The sequence below is a fragment of the Eulemur rufifrons genome, chromosome 28 (genome assembly GCF_041146395.1).
Source record: "Eulemur rufifrons isolate Redbay chromosome 28, OSU_ERuf_1, whole genome shotgun sequence".
NCBI classification, from domain to species: Eukaryota; Metazoa; Chordata; class Mammalia; order Primates; family Lemuridae; genus Eulemur; species Eulemur rufifrons.
The window spans coordinates 17,015,894-17,036,006 of record NC_091010.1 but is presented as its reverse complement, the minus strand read 5'-3'; the positions used below and the strand labels follow the sequence as shown (position 1 = coordinate 17,036,006).

Genomic DNA, 20,113 nt, shown 5'->3' with positions numbered 1-20,113 from the left:
TCTAACTTTTCTGTGTGTTTGGTTTTCCTTGTATCTCTTATAAACACTATGCACCTGGAATTTGTTATTATTGTTTGTATAAATTTGAGTCTTTGTCTTTTAATAGAAAAATGTAACCTATTCAATTTAATAATGATTATAAATATATTTGAGTTCCTCTGCTGTTGCAATTGTGTTTTCTAATTAATATGCTTTTTTATTGTCTCCTTTTTCCCTTTAGTTGAATTGATTACATTTTTATGTTCTTTTCCCCCCTTTTGATTAAATTCCTTGGTTTTTTTTCTCTAAGATTTGGAATTTATAATTCCAAATATATTCTTAATTTTTGATATAGTTATTTAAACTTAGTTTTTTCTGTTAATATGTGTATGATTAGTAGTATCCTCCCTTGAAGCAAGACAAGAATTTTAGAACCCTTTTCTTTTCTCCACTGCCCTCTCTCCTTCATGTTCTCTGTAGTTCTAGAGATTTTAATTTTAGATCATTGTTATTATTTATTAGTTTAAAAATGCTGAGTCAACACATAGTCAGTTACTTTTATCTCTTTCTACATTGCTTCTTGTATCTCACTTCTTTTGGATTCTTTTTTCCACCCAGCTAAGTATATATTACTTGGTTCAAAATAAATTCTCCTGAGAATTGTGTAGATGTCCTTCCTTTGTGTCCTTGCATCCCATACAACCAGGAGAATCATGACAATAATTTGATTCTCATTGCTTTGAAGGGATTTACTTCTTCACATTGATGTTATGAAATTTCACTATGATATGCCTGGATTTAGGTCTTTTTAAATTTAACCTGATGGACACTTAACAGAGCTTTCCAATCTGAGAATGCATTTCATTCTTTTGGTCTAGGAAATTTTATTATAATATTATGTTAAATATTTCCTGTTCTATTTCCTTCATTTTCTCCTTTCGGAAACTCAATTACATGGCTTGAAAATTTGATACCTGTCTTCCATGTCTCTTAACTTTTCTTTTGTACTTTTTTATTCCTTCATCCCTTTGTATGAAAGGAACATAATTTGATAGTCTAGCCCTCTAGTTTGCTGCGTATCTATGTCCATTGTTCTAATAAGTTGGCCTTTTAAAGTTTTGATGTTCAAAATTTTAATTTCAATGATTTCTAATTGACTTTTATTAACTTGACATATTTTCTCACAGCTCTTTATGTTTTTAATTAAATGTTTTCTAAAGCAGTTTCTCTCAATTGCTTTGTTAATGTTGTAGCCTTAAATGTAAGTTTTCCTTCAGTGTAATATATGCCTTTCTTCAAGGAAAGCTTGCCTTTCCTCAAATGTTTGGTGATTATTTTGTGCTCATGTTTGGATGTGAGATTTTTCTGTTAGCCTGTAACCAAATGCTGTCTTTTGCAGCTTCTCTAGGGAATATTGAGATGTGCTGCAGTGTGTTTCTATCTAATAGCTGGGTCTTAACAGCTGTGGACATAATGTGTTTTTTCTAGGAGTTACCAGTTCACTCAGAATATTGCTCTGTTTTAACAACTCAAAAGCTCACACTTACTACTATGTACTGGCTGCTTCTGTTTGGTACCCTGATCAATCAGTGTCATTGTCACAGCCTCCCTCTTCCCAGTATCAGTCACTTCCTTTCACATTTTGGACTGTTTTTTTTTTGTCTTCACACCCCACCACCCCTACCAACCTCGGTCTTTATGGAATTTCTCTTCAAAATTTATTGACCAAAGACATTTGTTATATTCTGTTATCACTGAGTGTGTGTACTGTCCTCACTATGGATGTATGTATTTCTTTCTTTTTATATATATTATACACATATGAAGCTAGATTTCTCAGCTCTGCCAAGTTAATTTCCAAAACAATATCCACTTGTTATCTACCAACATTTTGGCATTTTCTCTTATGTGTTGTAGTTTCCTGTTCCATTCTTTTTATTCTTGTAGGGTTTTACTTTCCCCCACCCCTTTAATATTACTTTGGTGAGGTTTTGAGGGGGGGCAGAGATAAACCATTGTGTTCAACCTGCCATGTCCAACTAGAATGCTCAGGATTATTATTTTAATTCATTGATGAATTATATATATATATTCACATTTTATATAGAATTTTAGCATCTGTCATCTTAACGGTAATTAGAATAGAGAGGCTTCTTGACTTACAATGGGATCATGCCCTGATAAACACACCCTAAGCTGAAAATATTGCAAGTTGAAATGCATGTAATACACCTAACCTACTGAACATCCTACCTTAGACTAGCCTACCTTAAACATGCTTAGAACACTTACATTGGCCTTCAGTTGGGCAAAATCGTCTAACACAAAGCCTATTTTATAATAAAGTGTTGAATATCTCATGTAATTTATTGACTACTATACTGAAAGTAAAAAACAGTATGGTTACATAGATACTCAAAGTATGGTTTCTAGTGAATGTGTATCACTTTAGTACAATTGTAAAGTAGAGAAATTGTAAGTTGGACCATCATAGCTTGAGAACCATCTGTATTTTGTTTTTGTTCTTTGCGAGTCAGTTTTTGGTACTAGGCTTATGTGTATTTTATAATATATGTTTAGTAGCCTTTCATCTCATTGTGTTATGGAACAATTTAGAATTTTAATAAAATGTGTTTTAAAGAATTTAATAATAAATTATATGGATGCAGAGTCTTTGAAGGCAAGCTATTAATATATGTTTTAATTTATATCTCAGTTATTATCAAGTTTCAAAGTTCACATTTTTCAGAAAATCATTTCTCTCGCTGAGGTTTTCACAGTTTTATTAGTATATAATTGTGCATAACTTTTTTCAATTTTTTTTTATTAGATCAGCCAGGATTTTATTTTGTTTGTTTTCTTGTCATTACTGTTTGCTCTCATGAAATGATTTAGAATTTTTTATTAGTTTTAGTCATTATTGGTTTTCTGGTTATTTAATTATAAACACTAAACTAGAAGTCATCTTTCTCCTATGGTTGTCAAGATTACTTTTCCGCCCAAATCTTAAGCTGAATGCATTATTTTAGAAATAATCTCTTCTTGTATTATTGTTTTTCTGAACTTATAGTTAGCTAGTATGTTCTTTAAAATTAATTTAAGTAGACAGACAGTGCGCTTGGTGGGTGGATTACTGGTTTTAAAGTACTTGAGTGATTATTCAGGAAAAGGGGAATTTGCTATCTAGGGGGAAAAAATTAGGATTTTTTTTTTTGGCACACTATTAGCCACAATAAATAAATATATAAAGATGGATTAACAAATTAGAAGTCAAAGAAAGGAAAGAAAAGATGTCCTAAACCAGTGGTTCTCAAACTTGGCTGCATATTATAATGAGAATTTTTAAAAATTCTGATCCCCAGATCAATTAAATAATATCTGCGGGTGGGAGGCAGGCGTCTGTAGTGTTTTAAAATCCACAGGTGACTGCAGTGGCAGCAGTCTGGGAGTCACTGCCCTGTAGCCTTGTCTTCTGACCCACAGCACTGGCACCAGCGCAGTCTCAGGCCCCATCTCAGCTCACTGAGTCAGACTCTGCGTGTTTACAAATCCCAGGTGATTTGTGTGGACAATGGCTTTGAATAGCACGTCTCCAAAGCAGGTGTAGCAAATTAGTCCTCACAAATCCAATTTTACTAGACTACGAGCCACACCCACTTGTTTACCTATTGTTGACAGCAAAGTTGAATAGTTGTGACAGAATCTGAAATATTTACTCTCTATTTATAGAAAAAGTTTGCAATACTTCTCAACCTTGGTGTCTCACTGGAATCACCTCAGAATTTTAAAACTCCGGCTGCCTGGCTGGACCCCAGACCCATTAAGTAAGAATGGAGGAGGGGATGCTGAGGCCCCAGTGTCGGTGATTCTCAAAGCTTCCCAGGTGATTTAAATGTTCAGCCAAGGTTTAGAACCAGTGTCTTAAAAGTACAAAGAGAAAACGTAGATGCAGGGAAAAAAAAAATCTGTCTGTATTATGGGGATGGTCTTTGTTGGATAGTGAAAAAAAAAAAAAAAAAAAAAAAAGGGTGATGGAAAGACTGATATATTTGACCATGTAACAAATTTTAGAATTCAGGGGGGAAAAAAAACGCACCTTAAGCAAAATTTTAGACTTAGAAAAACACTTTGAGCAAAATTAAAAGAAGAATGAGGAACTATGGGAGATAATATATAATGTATAATATCCTCATAAAAGAACTCAAATATATTGCTACGAATAAGATAAACACACAGGTAAACTGGCAAAGGCCACTATAAAGCACTTTAAAGAAGAAAATAAATTATATGAAAAAATAATTAACTTCATTTGTTGAGATAGAAAAGCAAAATGAAACAGCAATGAGCTCTTATGTGATGCCCATCAAATTGGAACTCTTTCCCTCCCTCCCTCCTCTCCCTCCCTCCTTCCTTTCTCTATTGCAGTCCAGCAGGGATGCAGGCAAAAGAGCGTTTACGTACTGATGGAAATGCCAATTGTTAGGACATTTTGGCAAGATGTATGGCAAGTATTGAAAGCTTGCCTGAGTCGTAATGTTCAGAATCAGAACTCACTGGCCAAAGTCTGTGCAGGGCAGTAGCTACAAGTTTGGGCTTTGTGGAGCTCAACATAATTGGGGTCAAACTTGGCTCTATCGCTTACAAACTGTGTGCTGGACACACTATCTAGTGTGTTTATCCTTAGCTATTTTCTTCTGTTGTATGGGTTAAAAAGATATAGTTTAAGGCTTTGGCATGTAGTAAGTAATTACAAATAGAAGATGATCAATTATAATAGATTTACATCATTGTCAACATCGTCATTTCACCAGTAATTTAAACTAGCAGTAATACTGTATACCAAGTGTGTGTGTAGGGGCGAGTGTGAGCGTGGGCACTTGTGTGTGTCTCTCTGGGTTTTCTGTTGCATCTTGATGACTTTTCTGTGGAGTTGTGTGCAATCCTATGCTGTTTTAATGCTAAAGCGTCTTATGATAAAATTGCCATGTATTGAGCACCTCCAGCATGCCCACGTGTGTTAACAGAATGCTTAGCCTTCTGGTATACGCATCTCCAGGGTAGGTTTAATGCCCAAGCCTGTGAGGCAGTAAGTGTGGAGAACTCAGGCTCGGGTACAGCTGGACTAGAAGCCTCAGCCCATCCCACAGGGAGCACTGCAGCTGGATGGCTCTTCAGAATCATCCCAAATTGAGGCAAGGCAGCTGGCCTTCATCACCATATCAGCAGGTCCTGGTGGGGGCTACCGCTGGCAGGGGGTGTAACCTTGGGTGAGGCAGCTCCCTGGAGCAGAGGGCAATTGCTAGAGGGCACAGCTGTGAGCCCTTAGCAGGCCACGCTTCAGGAGCCTGGGATAAGTGAGATCCCCAAAGAAGGGACCTGGGATGTACCCCACAGCATCCACTGCAGCTCATGTGTATTATTCACTTAATTCAGGCCCAGATTTGATATGCTAATATTTTACTTAGGATTACTGTTATTAGTCATTAATATGATGAGCCTGCCTTTTTTTTTTTTTTTTAATGTATGGGGTACCTGTGTCCAGGCAATGCCAACTTTCTAAACCAATACAAAGCACAGAAAATGAGAGATAAGTCCATTTTTATGACTTGATCATATAATAAAGAATATTTAGAGAATTTTACTATTTCTTGAAAGTGTAAAGAAATTCACTCGTAAAGCTATCTGGACCTGGTACCTATTGGGGCTTCTGGGACATACACATTTTCTTCTTCACAACTTTGTTATTGCCATTTTATATTTTATATTGCCCTAGAAAATCATTTTATTTCCGATATTTTTATGGAATAAATAGTAAGAAAATAGTATAAGGTAGAGAAGATGAATAATTTGTCATTGAGGGGTTTCCCTTCCTACCTCTCTTCTCTTGGCCTCTTTTATTAACCTGAAGTTGTGGGGTGTTCTCCTCTGGCCCCTTCTGGGTACAGCAGGAGAGGACATTGGTTAGGGCTTCCCCCCATAGGCTGCTTTATACTTCCTAGGAGGGTCAGCCCTGACCTCTGGCAGGGGATCCCTCAGAACTCATGGCTTTTCCCTTTAGTAAGCAGCATATAGTCTCAGAATTCTGAATGCAGATTATCTAACCTTTAACTCTCTGCTACCTAATTCTTTCTCAAAATTCTAATTCACTCATTCAGTTCCAAGAAGGATTCATTGACCATGCATCTTATGATAGACACCATTTTAGGTACTAGAAATATAGCCATGAACGAAACAGACATCAGTCCCTCCCCTCCTGGAGCTGATGCTACAGATGAGGAGATGGAAAGTAAACAACATAGGTAAGATGCTAGTGCTCCAGGCTGAGGAGAAAAGTAAAGTAGGTAAGAGGAATAAAGGGTTTCAGGGGCAGTGTGGGAGGAGGTGCAGGTTTAGGTAGGGTAGCCGGGAGGGCCCACTGCCCAAGTGACATGAATAAGAGAACCTCATCTGGCAGACAGAGGCCCAGGCAGGGAGCCCAGCATGTGCAAAGGGCCTGGGGCAGACCATACCTGTGTATTCAGGGATCTCTGTGTATTAAGACAGCCAGATCAGGGTGCAGTAGTAGCAGTAATAGGAGGAGGCCGTCTGATCCTAAAGGAGATGGTTTTGGTCAGGGGGTGGCATCACTTTAGGTCTTTGAAGGACTTTGACTTTTACTCAGTGTGAAATGGGGGGCACTGGAAGATTTTGAGCAAAGACCACAAGGGGTCCAGGGCAGAAAGCAGTTGGGAAGCTGTTCTGACCGGTTGCCTAAAGATACATGCTTCAGACCAACCATGTATCCAGATAGTCTGGCTCAATCTGAGAATAAAATGCAGGCTGACTTTTGTAACCCATGGAGAACTTTGTTTACTCATTTATGTTAAGGAACCCCAAATGCCGTGCAAATGATCAGTGCAAGGCAGTCAAATAAGCAAAGCCCACTGTCATTCAGCTCATAGAGTCTTGCTCCTGCGTCACCCTGGGTCCCTTTTGTATGGAGACACCTTCCTCCAGTCTCCATGCTGGAAAAAGCTATTCTCCTGGGACCTGGTTTTTTTTTTTTTTTTTTTAATATGGACACCTTAATGTTATGCTGTCTCCCTGCTCGATTTTCTTAAGAAGGTGCTCAGAGGTAGATCTGCAGTTTATCTCTTGCAAGAGTATGGGCCTCTGCATTCATTTTACTCCCAGCCTTATTTTCATACACCTCAATTGAAAGAAAAGATTTTACTCTGTTACATTTTTGTGAGTCACTGAAATGTGGCAAGCCACAAACAAGCAACAGATATATGATGCAAATGCCATCACTTAATGAAAAGAAAAATCCAGTTTGAAATTTGGGTCATTTGCATCCTATTTTTAGTTTCATAAACAAAATAAATAAATAAATAAATAAAAAATGTATATGCCACCCAGCATTTTCAGGATTAAACTATGAGTGGCCAATACATTACTAGAATGTTATGTCTTATAGGGGAATAATGATTTCCCCCTCTTATCTGTAGTTTCGCTTTCTATAGGTTCAATTACCCCTAGTCAACTGCAGTTTGAAAATATTAAATGGAAAATTCCAGAAATAATTTGTAAGTTTTAAATTGCACACCATGCTGAGTAGTGAGATGAAATCTCACGCTATCCTGCTCCATCCTGCTTGGGACGGTGAACCCTCTGTTTGACCAGGGTGTCCAGGCTGTCTAGGCTGCCCCCGGCTCGTTCTTTAGTGGCTTAGTAGCCGGCTTTGTTACCAGATGCGCTGCCGCGGTATCTCAGTGCTTGTGTTCAAGTGACCCTTACATAACTTAACAGTGGCCCTGAACTGCAAGAATAGTGATGCTGGCCTATCGTTGTAATTGTTCTATTTTATGATTAGTTATTGCTGTTAATCTAGTACTATGCCTAATTTATAAATTAAATGTTATCATAGATAGGTATGAGTAGGAAAACGCATAGTATGTCTAGGGCTCAGTACCATCCGCAGTCGCAGGTATCCACTAGAGGTGGATAAGGGGGCACTATTGTATCTTTGCCTGGTTTCTGTGCTGCCAGTCTTTTTCTAAATCTGTTATTTTATCTCATAGCAGCATGTGCTGGTGGTGCCGGTATGACATCGACAGTCTAGGTTGGGCTGGATGCGTAGGACAAACAGTGGAATCTGTTAAAAGTTTACTTTCCAGACTTGGCCCCATTCTGATATACTAAGTTTTGAGAACCTCCTTGAAAATTTTTTGCACAAACTGAGCAAACAATACATTTTTTGAGACCTTAGATATTTTCATTTCTTTTTTTTTTTTTTTTAATCAAGTTGACAGATGAAGAGACCTTAGATACTTTTAAAAAAATTTTTTTGTTACCTTTACTCTTGAACAACCACTTGACTGGGCATAAAAATAAAATCTTGGGTCAGACTCTGTCTGAAAATTCTGAGTGTTGCCCAATTTTTGTTTAACACTTAGTGTTAGATAAATGATATTAGTTACCTTAATGGTAAATACCACCACTCCAACACTGATGCTTTATTTCTATTGCTTACTTGATTTTAATACTTACAATTTGGAAAAAAAAAAAAAAAAAAAGAGCCAGATACTTCTTGGCATTGGTCTCTAAGCTGGTCGTTCATTTTACCTTTTAGTCTCGAGTCATTTTTTCATATCTGGAAAGTTCTTTTCTCTTATGTGCTGGCCACTGCTTATGGTCTGCATGTTGTCTGTACTTCCCTTTGGAACACATTTTATTCATAGGCTGGATCTCTGTGAGCTCCGCTCCGTTTCTACTTTCCTCAATTTCATCTTTTTTTCCCCCTCCTTCTCCCTTATTTTCTCTGCTCTCCGAGGTTACGTCTGGATTGCTGCTGTGCGTCAAGTTCGTTTTCACAGTGTTCAGCCTTTCATCCCATTGGTGGTGACTGTGTTTCAGGCTCCTGGGCCTTCTCATTGCACCAGCATCCCTTCTCATCTCTGCAACCTTGTGTTTAATAGAAGTTATATAAGTATTATTTAGCATAGAAGGAGAATGTTTCTGAAAAAAAAATATTCCGTTCATGAAGGCAAATCCTTTTCAGATGAGAAATATTCCTTTTGAGCCATTATCCTTTTCTCCCACTTTTTCTTGTGCAGATTTCTGAGCCCCCACTGTGAGTTGATGTGAATTTTCCCTTATTACCTAAACAGGTCCACCCCTGAGTCTTCCCACCCCTGTGCGTTAGACTCCCCCTTGCCAAATCCCACGTGGAGTCAGAACAAGGTCTCAGCCCCTGGCTCGGAGATGTCAGCTAGGTCTGCTATGGGCTTAGCGCTGCGGTAACCCGGTGTCGTGCTGTGCTTAGTAAAATGCTCCCGGAAAATATGCAAAAGAAAATGCCCCGGGGGTGGGTGTGTTATTCTGTGTGTCTCAAAACTGTGATAATCAGCATTTTGTAAGTCATTCTCCTGTGCCATGACGGAGATGTTACAGCCCATGACCGACTCAGAATGTCTTCTGCTTATGAGTTTAACCTCAACAGAAATAGAGTTTACTCCTGGCTATTAAAGCACCATAATCATTTGTATTTTTTTTTTTTAAATCCTTCATTGTGTTTTCCTTCTCTATCTCTCTGTCTTCTACCACCTAGAAACACTGACTCTTCTTTTTCATTCAAGAGAGGTTGCTGATCCAAAAAGGACGAACGTTTATCTTAACACTTAGTAAAAGTGGAATTATATAAGTTTTGAATCCTGAATTTGTAGGGCATGATATCTTACTGATCTGGGTTTGTTTTTTGTTTTTTGATTGGGAGAAAAATATAGAACTTTGTAGAAAACAGATAACATTGTGGGCTGTACTCTTCATTTTATCGGGGCCAAAGATAAAGATAAAAAAATCCATCAAAGACATAAGGTTATCCGATTTATTCTTAATCTGCTTTTAGCGCAAGAGTTACCCTGAGCTATCGCAATTCCCAGCATTTTCCAGAGACTAAATCCTGCCACACAACTAGGTACTAAGACACAGTGCTTTAACTCAGAGATCACCCAACGGCAAGCTCGGTAACCCGAGCTCTCCCCACCAGCCCTGTCCCTAACGTGGCTCCAGGCTCCACGCAGGACACCTTTATAATGGGAACATCAGTTTCCCAGCTGAGATTAAACCAGCCAAGAATCAGAATGAAGGAATATATCCGAGGTACCGGCTGGTTTATCTTCTGCAAGAACTTTATATCCCTTCAGCCTTGGGCAGCTGTAAATCAGATGTCAGACTGTGAACATTAAAACCACGCATTGAAAATAATGCATCTCTATCTCATTTCTCTTTCCAGGTTTGAGATTTTTAAGAGCTCTCAGACTGATACAGTTTTCAGAAATTTTGCAGTTTCTGAATATTCTTAAAACAAGGTAAGATTTTTTTTTTCCCCTCATTTCGGTTCCCAATGCCAAGTTGTAGATATCCGGTGTGTTTGTTTTTATCATCGTAAAATTAGAGTTATATTATTCACAGAAAGAGTGATTTAACACAGAGATGGAGAGAAAACCCCAGAGTAGGGTTTGGGTTGTTCTCTTCTTGCAGGGCCGGGGGAAAACAGCTGTGCAGGTGGGGAAGTCGGGCTGGGTTTGGGGGACACGTGGCTGATATCTGGGTGCCCAGTGTGGTTGCTCAGAGATGAGCCCCGGCGCCAGGGGCAGAGGTGCCAGGGGATGCGGGAGAGATTTGCTCCTTGATTGGGAGGTCCTTGCTGCCAGGTTCTGAATCGCCCCTTTATTACGTCGCTAAATAAGAAATTGAACCCAGTCGTAAAGGCAATAGAAGCAATGCTGTGAGAGGCAATCACAGACCTCATACGGCAAACAGGAAATCATTTCATTTCAAAGCACATTTTTAGAGGTTCACTTTATATCCATACAGCCCTGGGGGCTTGATCTGTGAATTGCCTTTTGGGGAGGACCTAAAAACCTCCTGCCGAATGCACCGTGACTACTCCTGCTAACTGTGTTATGATCTGGAAAACACAACTGGACCAGGAGGAAAATCCCCTGGAGGGTCTCGTTCCTGATGACCTGCCGGTTTGCAGAGCTGGCCCGAAACCAGGGCTGTCTTGATGAATAAACTAATAAAAGAGGTTAGACGGACTCTAATGGAGAATAAATACAGGCCATAAATTTCTCTTCTAGGAAATTACACTTTAAGAAGCTCACTTCTAATGTTCCATTTCCTCTTTGGTTGCCCTTAATGTGCTTGATAAATGATTAAAAACAGGACACCTGTGCACTTTGTGGTTTGTAATTAATATACCTGCATTTCTGGGAGCCTGGATTCAGCATCATGTTCCCAGGAACGCAGACCAGGACCCAGCTTCCTGAACCCAACATACCCAGCAAATTTAACCAACTTTGCCTTCCCCCTTTGGGTGGTAGCGTTTTTTGTTTGCTCATTTTGTTTTGCTTTAATTCCAAATTGGTTTCTTGTCTCTTAACTATTCATCTTTGTGAATGTGAGGTCAAATTCACTTCCTATTAGCCAAGTTAAAAAGAAAAAGGGCATCTAATGCCACTGATGGCTGTTAAAGTATGTTCATGACCCTGAAGTAAGAATGTATCAGTTCTCTATATCTTAGTGATAATGTAAATTGTTCATAAATAGTGAATATCGTTATTCTTTATATTTTCCTTTGAGTGACAATAACCTTGATTTCTACCTTTTTATGGCTTTTCTATGCAGTAGAATCATAGTGCTCTCAAAATTTAAATGCTCAGCAAAGCTAGCGTCTCCGATATCTACCTATGTCAGATTTGCTCCTCTAGACTGTATTTTTTCAGGTAGAATTGGTGAGCACCCAGTGCCAAGCATGGGATCTTGTCCTTAAGAGACACTTTTTTTTCTAGTGGGGATGGTGTTACGAGGTGCCCTTCATACTCCAACATCGTGCAGTGTCTCTCCCTCCCCACTTCATGTCTGCCCCATCAATTCAGGATATTTTTATTCTCCAACATCAACATTTTATTTAAGAAGGTTCCATTGCTCTGGGGAATAATGAGGAGATAACTGTGTTCTTGCCTCCTTGTGTACTCTATGGATCCCTTCTAGACTTCAGAGAATGATGGGCCATCTGAGTATCTTTTTCTGATCTCTTTCTGGTATACCTGCCCATTTCCTATTCCTTGGAAAAGATTCCTTTCTTTCCTTTGGATGCAGGGAAGAGCTTTGGCATCCCTGGCAACTGTGCAGTTATGGATGGTTCAAACTCCCAGTGCAGAGGGACAAAGCTGAAGCAGCCAGCCAGGGGAGGAGGGGAAAGTGACCATAGGGCAGAGTCATGGGGTGGCAGCTGGTCGGGCATCTGCCATCCTGGCCCCAAAACAGCATCTTCCCAGCACCCCACTTCCCAGTCAATTAGAATCCTGTTGTCAGAGGGTGCTTTTCATAATGACCCCACAACTTGGGTTTTCCAAGTTCCTATCACTCTGGTCATGACCAGGTAATTGAGTTAATTTAACAAGCCCGATGTGAGCACCTGTTTGTGCCAGCAGCAAGGAGGGTACTAGGATAGAGTCCTGCCTTCAGAGAGCCCACTGGGGTGTGGTTGGTGCTGATGTGGGTGTTCCCAGGGGGTGGGAGGCACAGAGGAGAGTACTTAAGCTGGGTTTGGTGTGAGTTTTGGGGCAGTCAAGGATATTTTCAAGGAGAAGGGAGTGTTTTAGGTAAGCCTTGAAAAAAACTAGGTGTCATCCCAGTGGGCTGGGCATGGGAGGGCTAGGGGGGGTGGGACCAACTTCTAATTAAGGACACTACAAAAAGTACACAGGTGAGAAAACATGGCACTTGGGGGACCCTTGAGTAATTCTGTGCTCCCAGACATTGGGGGTTCTGAGGTGGAAAAGGAGGCCTGGCCAGGTCACCCAGCATGGATTAAAACTTCATATAATTCTAAGAACTCTAGAAGCCCCAGGACAGCTCGCTGAGCCCATCCAGGTGCCTGGCTAATCTCTGCTCCTTCCTCTGGGCACCTCTAAGCACCAACCCTGAAGCTGTGCCACAGAGAAATGGAAGCCTTGGTTTCTGTAGGGCTTTGGACTTTGCGTGGTTCTTTATGACTTGTCTGTACTTTGCGGCTTTCATAGTTATCCTTCCAGGCGGGCAGGTGGAACCCCGTGGTCATCTTTAGGGAGATGTTGTCTGGCTTTCTCTGGTGGCATATCCCTGCCAATCTGTGGCATTAGGTAGGGATGGAGGCTTTGCAATGTGATTTGAAATAATGATTGGAATTGCTCTTTCATTTTTTGTTCTTTGGCTGCCTTGCTCGGCCAAGAGCTGGAGGAAATGGTGCAGAGAAACACATGGGGGTGGGAGGGAGAGGTAAGAATTGAGAGAGCAGCAGAAGGGAAGCTGGGGTGCACAGGATGAAGTGGGCAAGTCAATTACTTGAATCCCCAGACTTCAGGCCAACAGAGGGCCCAGAATATTCTGTAGCCTGAAACTGTCCTGGTAAAAAAGGGAAGCAAGGAGACTCCCTCACTGTCTAAGCTGTTGGCAGGTCCTCAGTCACCCTGCAGACTGGCGAGCTGACGTACAGATGCTACAACATGTATTGTACGGTCAGAGCAAAGTAAGCGGCTCTGTTTAAAGGCTGTAATTCCACATCTCATTGACCGTGGAGCTGTTGATGATTAAAGCATGGCTCATCTAGCCATTTTTTTCAAAATGGGTATTGCTTTGTTTCCTCTAATTATTAAAATAAAATATGTTCATTGTAAACATTGCAACAATGTATTAATACAAAAAGTGTAAAGGATAAAGTAAAATTGCCCCCACCCCACCCCACTTAGAGGTGACCATTGCTATCCACCACACCACTTTAGTTCCCACCTAGCATTCCATTATACGTCTGGGCTCTCACTGACCTAGCCAACATGTTTATAGGAGGCATTTTGGAGACGAAAACTCTACAACATGTATGACCTTAGAAATGGCTCCAAGGTAAAGTTTGTAAAGAAGAGTGGTCTATCTGGAGATGGGGGTGTGCAGGGAGAGACCCGATCCTGAAGGCTCTTGGATTTGTGGGTTTTACTGAAAGTAAGAGAAAACCGTTGAAGGATTTTAATCAGTAGAGCAAATGTGGTCAGATTTACATTTTAGAAAGATCCCTTATTCCGCCAATTGTGTAGAGTGGGTTTGAAGCATGTAGGACCTTGAAGACCATAAAACCAGTTGGGGCAGTAGTCCAGGGAAGAGGTATTAGGGAATGGCCTGGGCAGTGCAAGTCCAAGTGGAGAAGAAGGGTCCAGGGATAATTAAGGGGTGAGCTGGCAGAACTTGATTCTGCCTTACTCCTTGTCTCATAGTTCAGACCATTCATTGCACAGTGGTGCAGTCCAGTTGACTTTGGGGGGGCAGGGGGTGGTGAGCATTTTACCTCTGTCCAGAAAAGACAGCAGTAAAACAAAATAAGGCCATTGGCACCTGGGTTTCCTCTCCACCAGAAACAAAGAAGAAAATTGGAGGCGAGCAGAACAGGGACACATTTGCTGCAGAGTAGATGGCATTTTCAACCTTAACCAAAACATGGCTTGTCAATTACACAGAGGACAAAGAAGGCCTCAAGCAGCTCTGTGTTTGCAGGTGCAAGCTCAGGAGTCAGACTGTCACTTACAGCACCCACAGAGTCCTGGAAAAGGTCTCTGATCTACAAGAATCCTGTGCCTGCCCTTCGATGACTTGCTGTGTCCATTGAGGTGAATTACTCTAATGGCCAGTGAGAACTCCTGGGATGGGGACTCAGAAATTATAATGGAAACATAAGAATAATTTTCTCTGGATGAGCCAGGTTTTCATGATAAGATTACAGTCCATCCATCCCTCCCTCAAGGAATAGGAAAGGGGCTAGAATCTGAATGATTCTAATCATTCTCACCACTGGTAGCTTCATGTTTGGCCCAAACATGACAATCCCCGGTGGGCTCTTTCGCCATGAAGAGCACACAGCCCTGCTCCTGGCACTTCCCCACTCCCTCCTTCCAAAGAGCCCTACTCAACCTGGCAAGGTTCGCATTTCAGAGTATGGAGGACGTCCACCAAGGGTTAACCTTGCATCTTTAGTGCATAGCTTTCAGATGATTGCTTGGTCGGAGAGTTTAATTTGGAAAGTATATTCCTAAACCTAAGGATCTGTGATAATGCCAATGTCATAAAAATAATCAGATTTCAGAGCTGAATATGCACCGTTTCAGCAACCATGATTAAATGTTCTATACACAGCAAGAGCTCCCTTAAGCACTGTTAATATAACTGTGACAATCATTTAGAGTTTAATAATCACTATATTTAGGTCATTACCCCAAAGCGCCATGAGGCTCAGAGACTCCTATAGGTTTAATATCTAGAGAGGACTCCACATGGTTCTTGGTGGCACACTGCTGTGTTAGGACCCAGGGATCCAGGAGTATGTGAGTGAATCCACTTGGTATCTAATTATGCCCTGAGAAAATGCACAATGCATGCCCTCCTAAGATCTCTCCCTTTGCCACCGGCTACCTGTTCTTCGTCTATTTCTTACTCTCCAATGGTAGAGCACACCTTAGAGGGCTTACTAGGTAGAGGCACAGGAGGGTTCTGCTCTGTGTTGGTTTTCCACTGAGCAGCTTATTGAAGACAGGATGTGGTGCTGACCTAGCTGAAACAGTGTTGAGTTCCTTGTCTGCCAGGGCTCCTTCACTTGCAGGGCTCACTGGGTGGATGCCTTATGTCTATTTTCCTTGTTTATACTCTGCCAATCTCTGGTTGAGGGGGTTGCCCTTCCAGGGAGGGAAAACTCTGGAAGACCAGTGATTAGGCCTCTGGGGCTGTCCAGCTACTCCAGAGAGCAGAAAAGCAAGAGTTATGTTTTCTCTCAGCTCCAAGGAGAGGCTTAGATGGAAGATTTTGAACATTTTTTTGGGTCAGTTGGCCATCTCCCTTCACAGCTGCAGAAACTACTTAGAGGTGAGGTGAGGGCAGCATGACCCATGGCGGTGTCTGGCAAAAGGGTTGAAGGCCAGGACTTAGAAGATCTGTGCTTGCCAGCTTGGTGCCTTCGAACTTCTAGAGCTGTGGAACCAATTGCACCATTAGGCACAACAGTGGGTGCTATAGGAGGGTGCCCTCTTCTCTCAAAAGGGAGACAGCCCCAGACGGTCTCAAGTACCTAGCACATAGGACTTTTAAGACATATTGGCAACTATTACAATCTAGCAAGGCTAAAAAATGACCAAGAAAAACAGAACAGACAGTTTTGATGTTTTTCTAGCCTAAGTTTTTAAACCAGAAGGAAGGCATTCCACACATCTCCAAAGATCAGTCTTACCCACAAAATTTAGAGTATCTGCTTATTCTTTTCACAAACTGTCAGAATCAACTCTGGAGAAAGTTAAGACCTCCGTGCAGTTATATACAAGAATACAGATTGTTGCTGTGAGAATTAAATGAGTTAGTATTTATAAAGCACTTGGAATGGTAGTGCTTGTGGTGAGCACTGGAAAAGAACTGTAAAAATGTTAGCGATGCTATTACTGTGATCTTAAACTCTTAGAATTTAAGTCATTGGTTCCCCAAAAGAAAGAGGGGGGAGAAGGCAGCTGTAACAGCCATGAATCGACCAAGACCGATGGGCCGACCAAGCCTGCAGGCTGTAGGAGGCCCCACTCCTGGGAAAATGCGAGAGGTGGAAAATAGAGTTCTTTTCCTCAAGATGCAGCAAGGAATACAAGAGTTAAATAGCAATCTAAAATTTTACGAAAGATGTCTTAAGACGGTAGAATTAGTTGCCAGTGAATGGCTGGAGGTAAGAGCCAGGAGGAGAAATCACTTTGTATTGCAGGAGGGTGGGAACCCTTGAAGGAAGAGGTAGGTGGGGGTTGAACTAGACTTTGAAGAATGAGAACGGTTTGGGTGGATGGGAAGGACTTTCTGGCTGAGTGATAGCATCAACAGAGCTATTGTAAATAGGTTTAGCTGTGATGACTGTTCCAAGAGTTTATGTGGAAGAGTAGTGATTAGGAGAGCCCGGGACTTCACAAGGTTTTGAAGATGGAAGGGGAGAGTTTGGACATCATGTTTTAGTTAAGGAGAGGCCTTTGGACAGCAAAGTGACCTGCTGACAGCAACGTTCAAAAAGCAGTACCCCGGGAAGAGTGAGCAGAGTGAAGTTTGGCGGAAAGGGTGCAGAGGAAGAGACCAGAGCATTCGGTACATATTCACAGAGGTTCTACTGTGCTCCTGGGATCCAGACAGACAAGGTCCCAGCTCTCTCGGAACTTACAATTTAGTGAGATCCAATTGATCCGCTCAAGGAACACCAGTGGATGCTAAAATGGTCAGGTGTAAGGTTGCTGGGAAACAGGGTGTTCCTGCTGTCTCAGAGTCTCGCCTCAAGGGGGCGTAGCCATCACAGACGGAGACGGCACCTTTCGGCAGTGAGCTCCGGCACTCACACCTTCGCCAAGGGAAGGGACCCGGTGTCGTTGAGTTGGGGTATTCTCATGTGATGCCACCCCAGCAGAGATTCTTCACAGAGTACTTAAATAGGATCTGATCTGCAAGGTAGCAGACATGTAGGATGCGTTGGCCTAGAGATCTAATGCACAACATAGGACTATAGTTGATGAAACTGTACGGTACTTGGGATTTTTGTCAAATAAGTAGATTTTACCTGCTTTTGTCACAAAAATAACTATGTGAGATGATAAGTGTGTTAATTTGCTTTACTATAGTAACCATTTTACTATTTGTGTGTATCTCATAACATCATATTGTAAAATTCAAATATACACAACAAAATATATTAAAAAAATTAAAAACAGGATCTAATCATGAGGAAACTATCAGAAAAATGCGGAATATGAAACATTCTGTAAGACAGCCTGGATTCATACAAAATTTTATGTCATTAAAAACAAATAAGGGATGGGCGCGGTGGCTCACACCTGTAATCCTAACACTCTGGGAGGCCGAGGCAGGAGGATTGTTTGAGCTCAGGAGTTCGAGACCAGGCTGAGCAAGAGCGAGACCCCATCTCTACTAAAAATAGAAAGAAATTATCTGGACAGCTGAAAATATATATAGAAAAAATTAGCCGGGCATGGTGGCGCATGCCTGTAGTCCCAGCTACTCGGGAGGCTGAGGCAGAAGGATTGCTTGAGCCCAGGAGTTTGAGGTTGCTGTGAGCTAGGCTGATGCCACGGCACTCTAGCCCTGGCAACAGAGTGAGACTCTGTCTCAAAAAATAAATAAATAAATAAATAAAAATTTAAAAAAACGGGCAGGGGAAAAGCATTATTAATACTTACAGATTAAAAGATACCAAAGCAGGGGTGGGCAGAGGACAGCCCATGGGCTAATCCGGGCTGCTGCCCGTGTTTGTAAATAAAGTTTTATTGGAACACAACCACTCATTCCTTCACATGTTGTCTAAGGCTACTTTTATGCCTCAGCGGCAGAGTTGAATATTTGTGATAGTGACTGTGTAGCCTGCAAAGCCCAAAATATTTATTCTCTGTCCTTATACAGAAAAAGTTTCCTGATCACTGCATTAAAGCCACATAATAGCCAAATGCAATGTATGAAACTTGGGGTGGGGGGAAAGTGAAAACATCGATAAACATAATTTTGGGGCAACTGGAGACATTTAAGTAAGGACTGCATATGAGATAATGTTACTAATTTCATGTTGTCTTAGGTGTGACAGTGGTATTGTGATTATGTTGCATAATGTCCTTCTTAGGAGTTAGTGCTGAAGTATTTAGGGATTGTCATGATGTCTACAACTTATTTTTAAATGGTTTGGCCACAAAAAAAAAAATATATATATATATATATATAAAAGGAAAGAAGAAGAATAGGAGAAGAAAAAGAGAAAGTGAAAGAAAAAAATCATACATAGAGATAATGCAGATGTGACAAAATGTTCATAATTGATCAATCTAGGTAAAGGGCACACAAGTATTCTATATGTTGTTTTTTCTACTTTTATGTAGATTTGAAGAGTTTTCAAAGTAAGTTATTTTTTTTTTTTTAAGTTTTAACAAAATTAGAAGGGCTTAATTCAGGAGGGACTGGGTCTAATTTTCCTGTGCGCTCTGTTGTGACTTTCCTGTTTGACCAACTCACACACCCTCCAGAAATTCCCTTACAATGGAGACGCAGTTGGGAGGCAGAGGGGCCGCCCCACCCCCCAAGGGGCACCGTTACCCTGTAAGGCAGCCCCAGCAGGCTCTTCCCTTTGTAACTCGGAGGTTTTGCTTGTCTCTTTTGCACAGTAATTCCATCAAGCTGGTGAATCTGCTCTCCATATTTATCAGCACGTGGCTAACTGCAGCTGGGTTCATCCATTTGGTAAGTGCCCTTGAAGACCCTTCAGCCCTGGCCTGCCTAGAACAAGCCCCTCTCTGAGTCATTTTATTACCTGAAATTTGTCTCACTGGAGAGAAACTTCACCTCCGTTGTAGACAGGAAATGGGGAAGCAACCGCACAGTTGTTTGAGTTTTCAACCGTTTTACCCCAAACGAGTTCCAAATGGTGAGTAAATTTGCACTATTAACCTGCATTTCCAGCTCATCCCTGTTGCAACAGGACTTCAGCAGATTTTTCATTCTGTCTGCAATAACCCCAATGAGCCACAAGATGGCAGTGCTTCCTCAGCAAACGCCTGGAGAAGGTCTAGGCTGGGGACAAGGTTGGAAGTTTGACCCACATCTCTACGTAAAGGACACATTCAGATCCTTCAATTTCTCTCACTTCCCCCTTACAAAAAGCCACTTTCTATTCTTTTGCCTGATTACTTGTCAAGTTATTTTGTACCTCAGAAATGCTAATTGTTTTATATGAATGACTCCTGGAAAGCATCATATTATGCAGTCAACCCCTTCTCCTCTCCCCAGGGGGATTTTTCCCCCTGCTTTTAGAGAGCATAGCTTGTGCTGGAAGTGTCTCATACAAACACAGACTGGTACAACTGGAAGGAACCTCATCTAACGATGAGACTTTGAATAAAGATGACTTTCCCTTGCTGAGCCTCTATTTGCATAAGGGTCAGAAGGACGCATTTAACTACCCAGCACTTGGGATTTTTTAAGTATCAGCCGAAGGAAGAAAAGCCTGGGATGGCAGCCAGGGACTCACAGTCAGTCACCAGATCTGGGGTTCCCAACCCAG

The 20,113-nt window shown here is 41.2% G+C and overlaps 1 protein-coding gene across 26 annotated transcripts in view; it reads left to right on the top strand.

Annotated features, from left to right (window-relative positions):
- KCNMA1 (potassium calcium-activated channel subfamily M alpha 1) overlaps positions 1-20,113 on the top strand; it is a 725,165-nt gene that overhangs the window by 471,248 nt on the left and 233,804 nt on the right. For all 26 annotated transcript variants that reach the window (XM_069460487.1, XM_069460484.1, XM_069460483.1 and 23 more), the window contains 2 exons: positions 10,253-10,328; positions 19,218-19,293. In XM_069460487.1, coding sequence (XP_069316588.1) covers positions 10,253-10,328; positions 19,218-19,293 — 152 coding nt within the window. The remainder of the gene's footprint in view (positions 1-10,252; positions 10,329-19,217; positions 19,294-20,113) is intronic.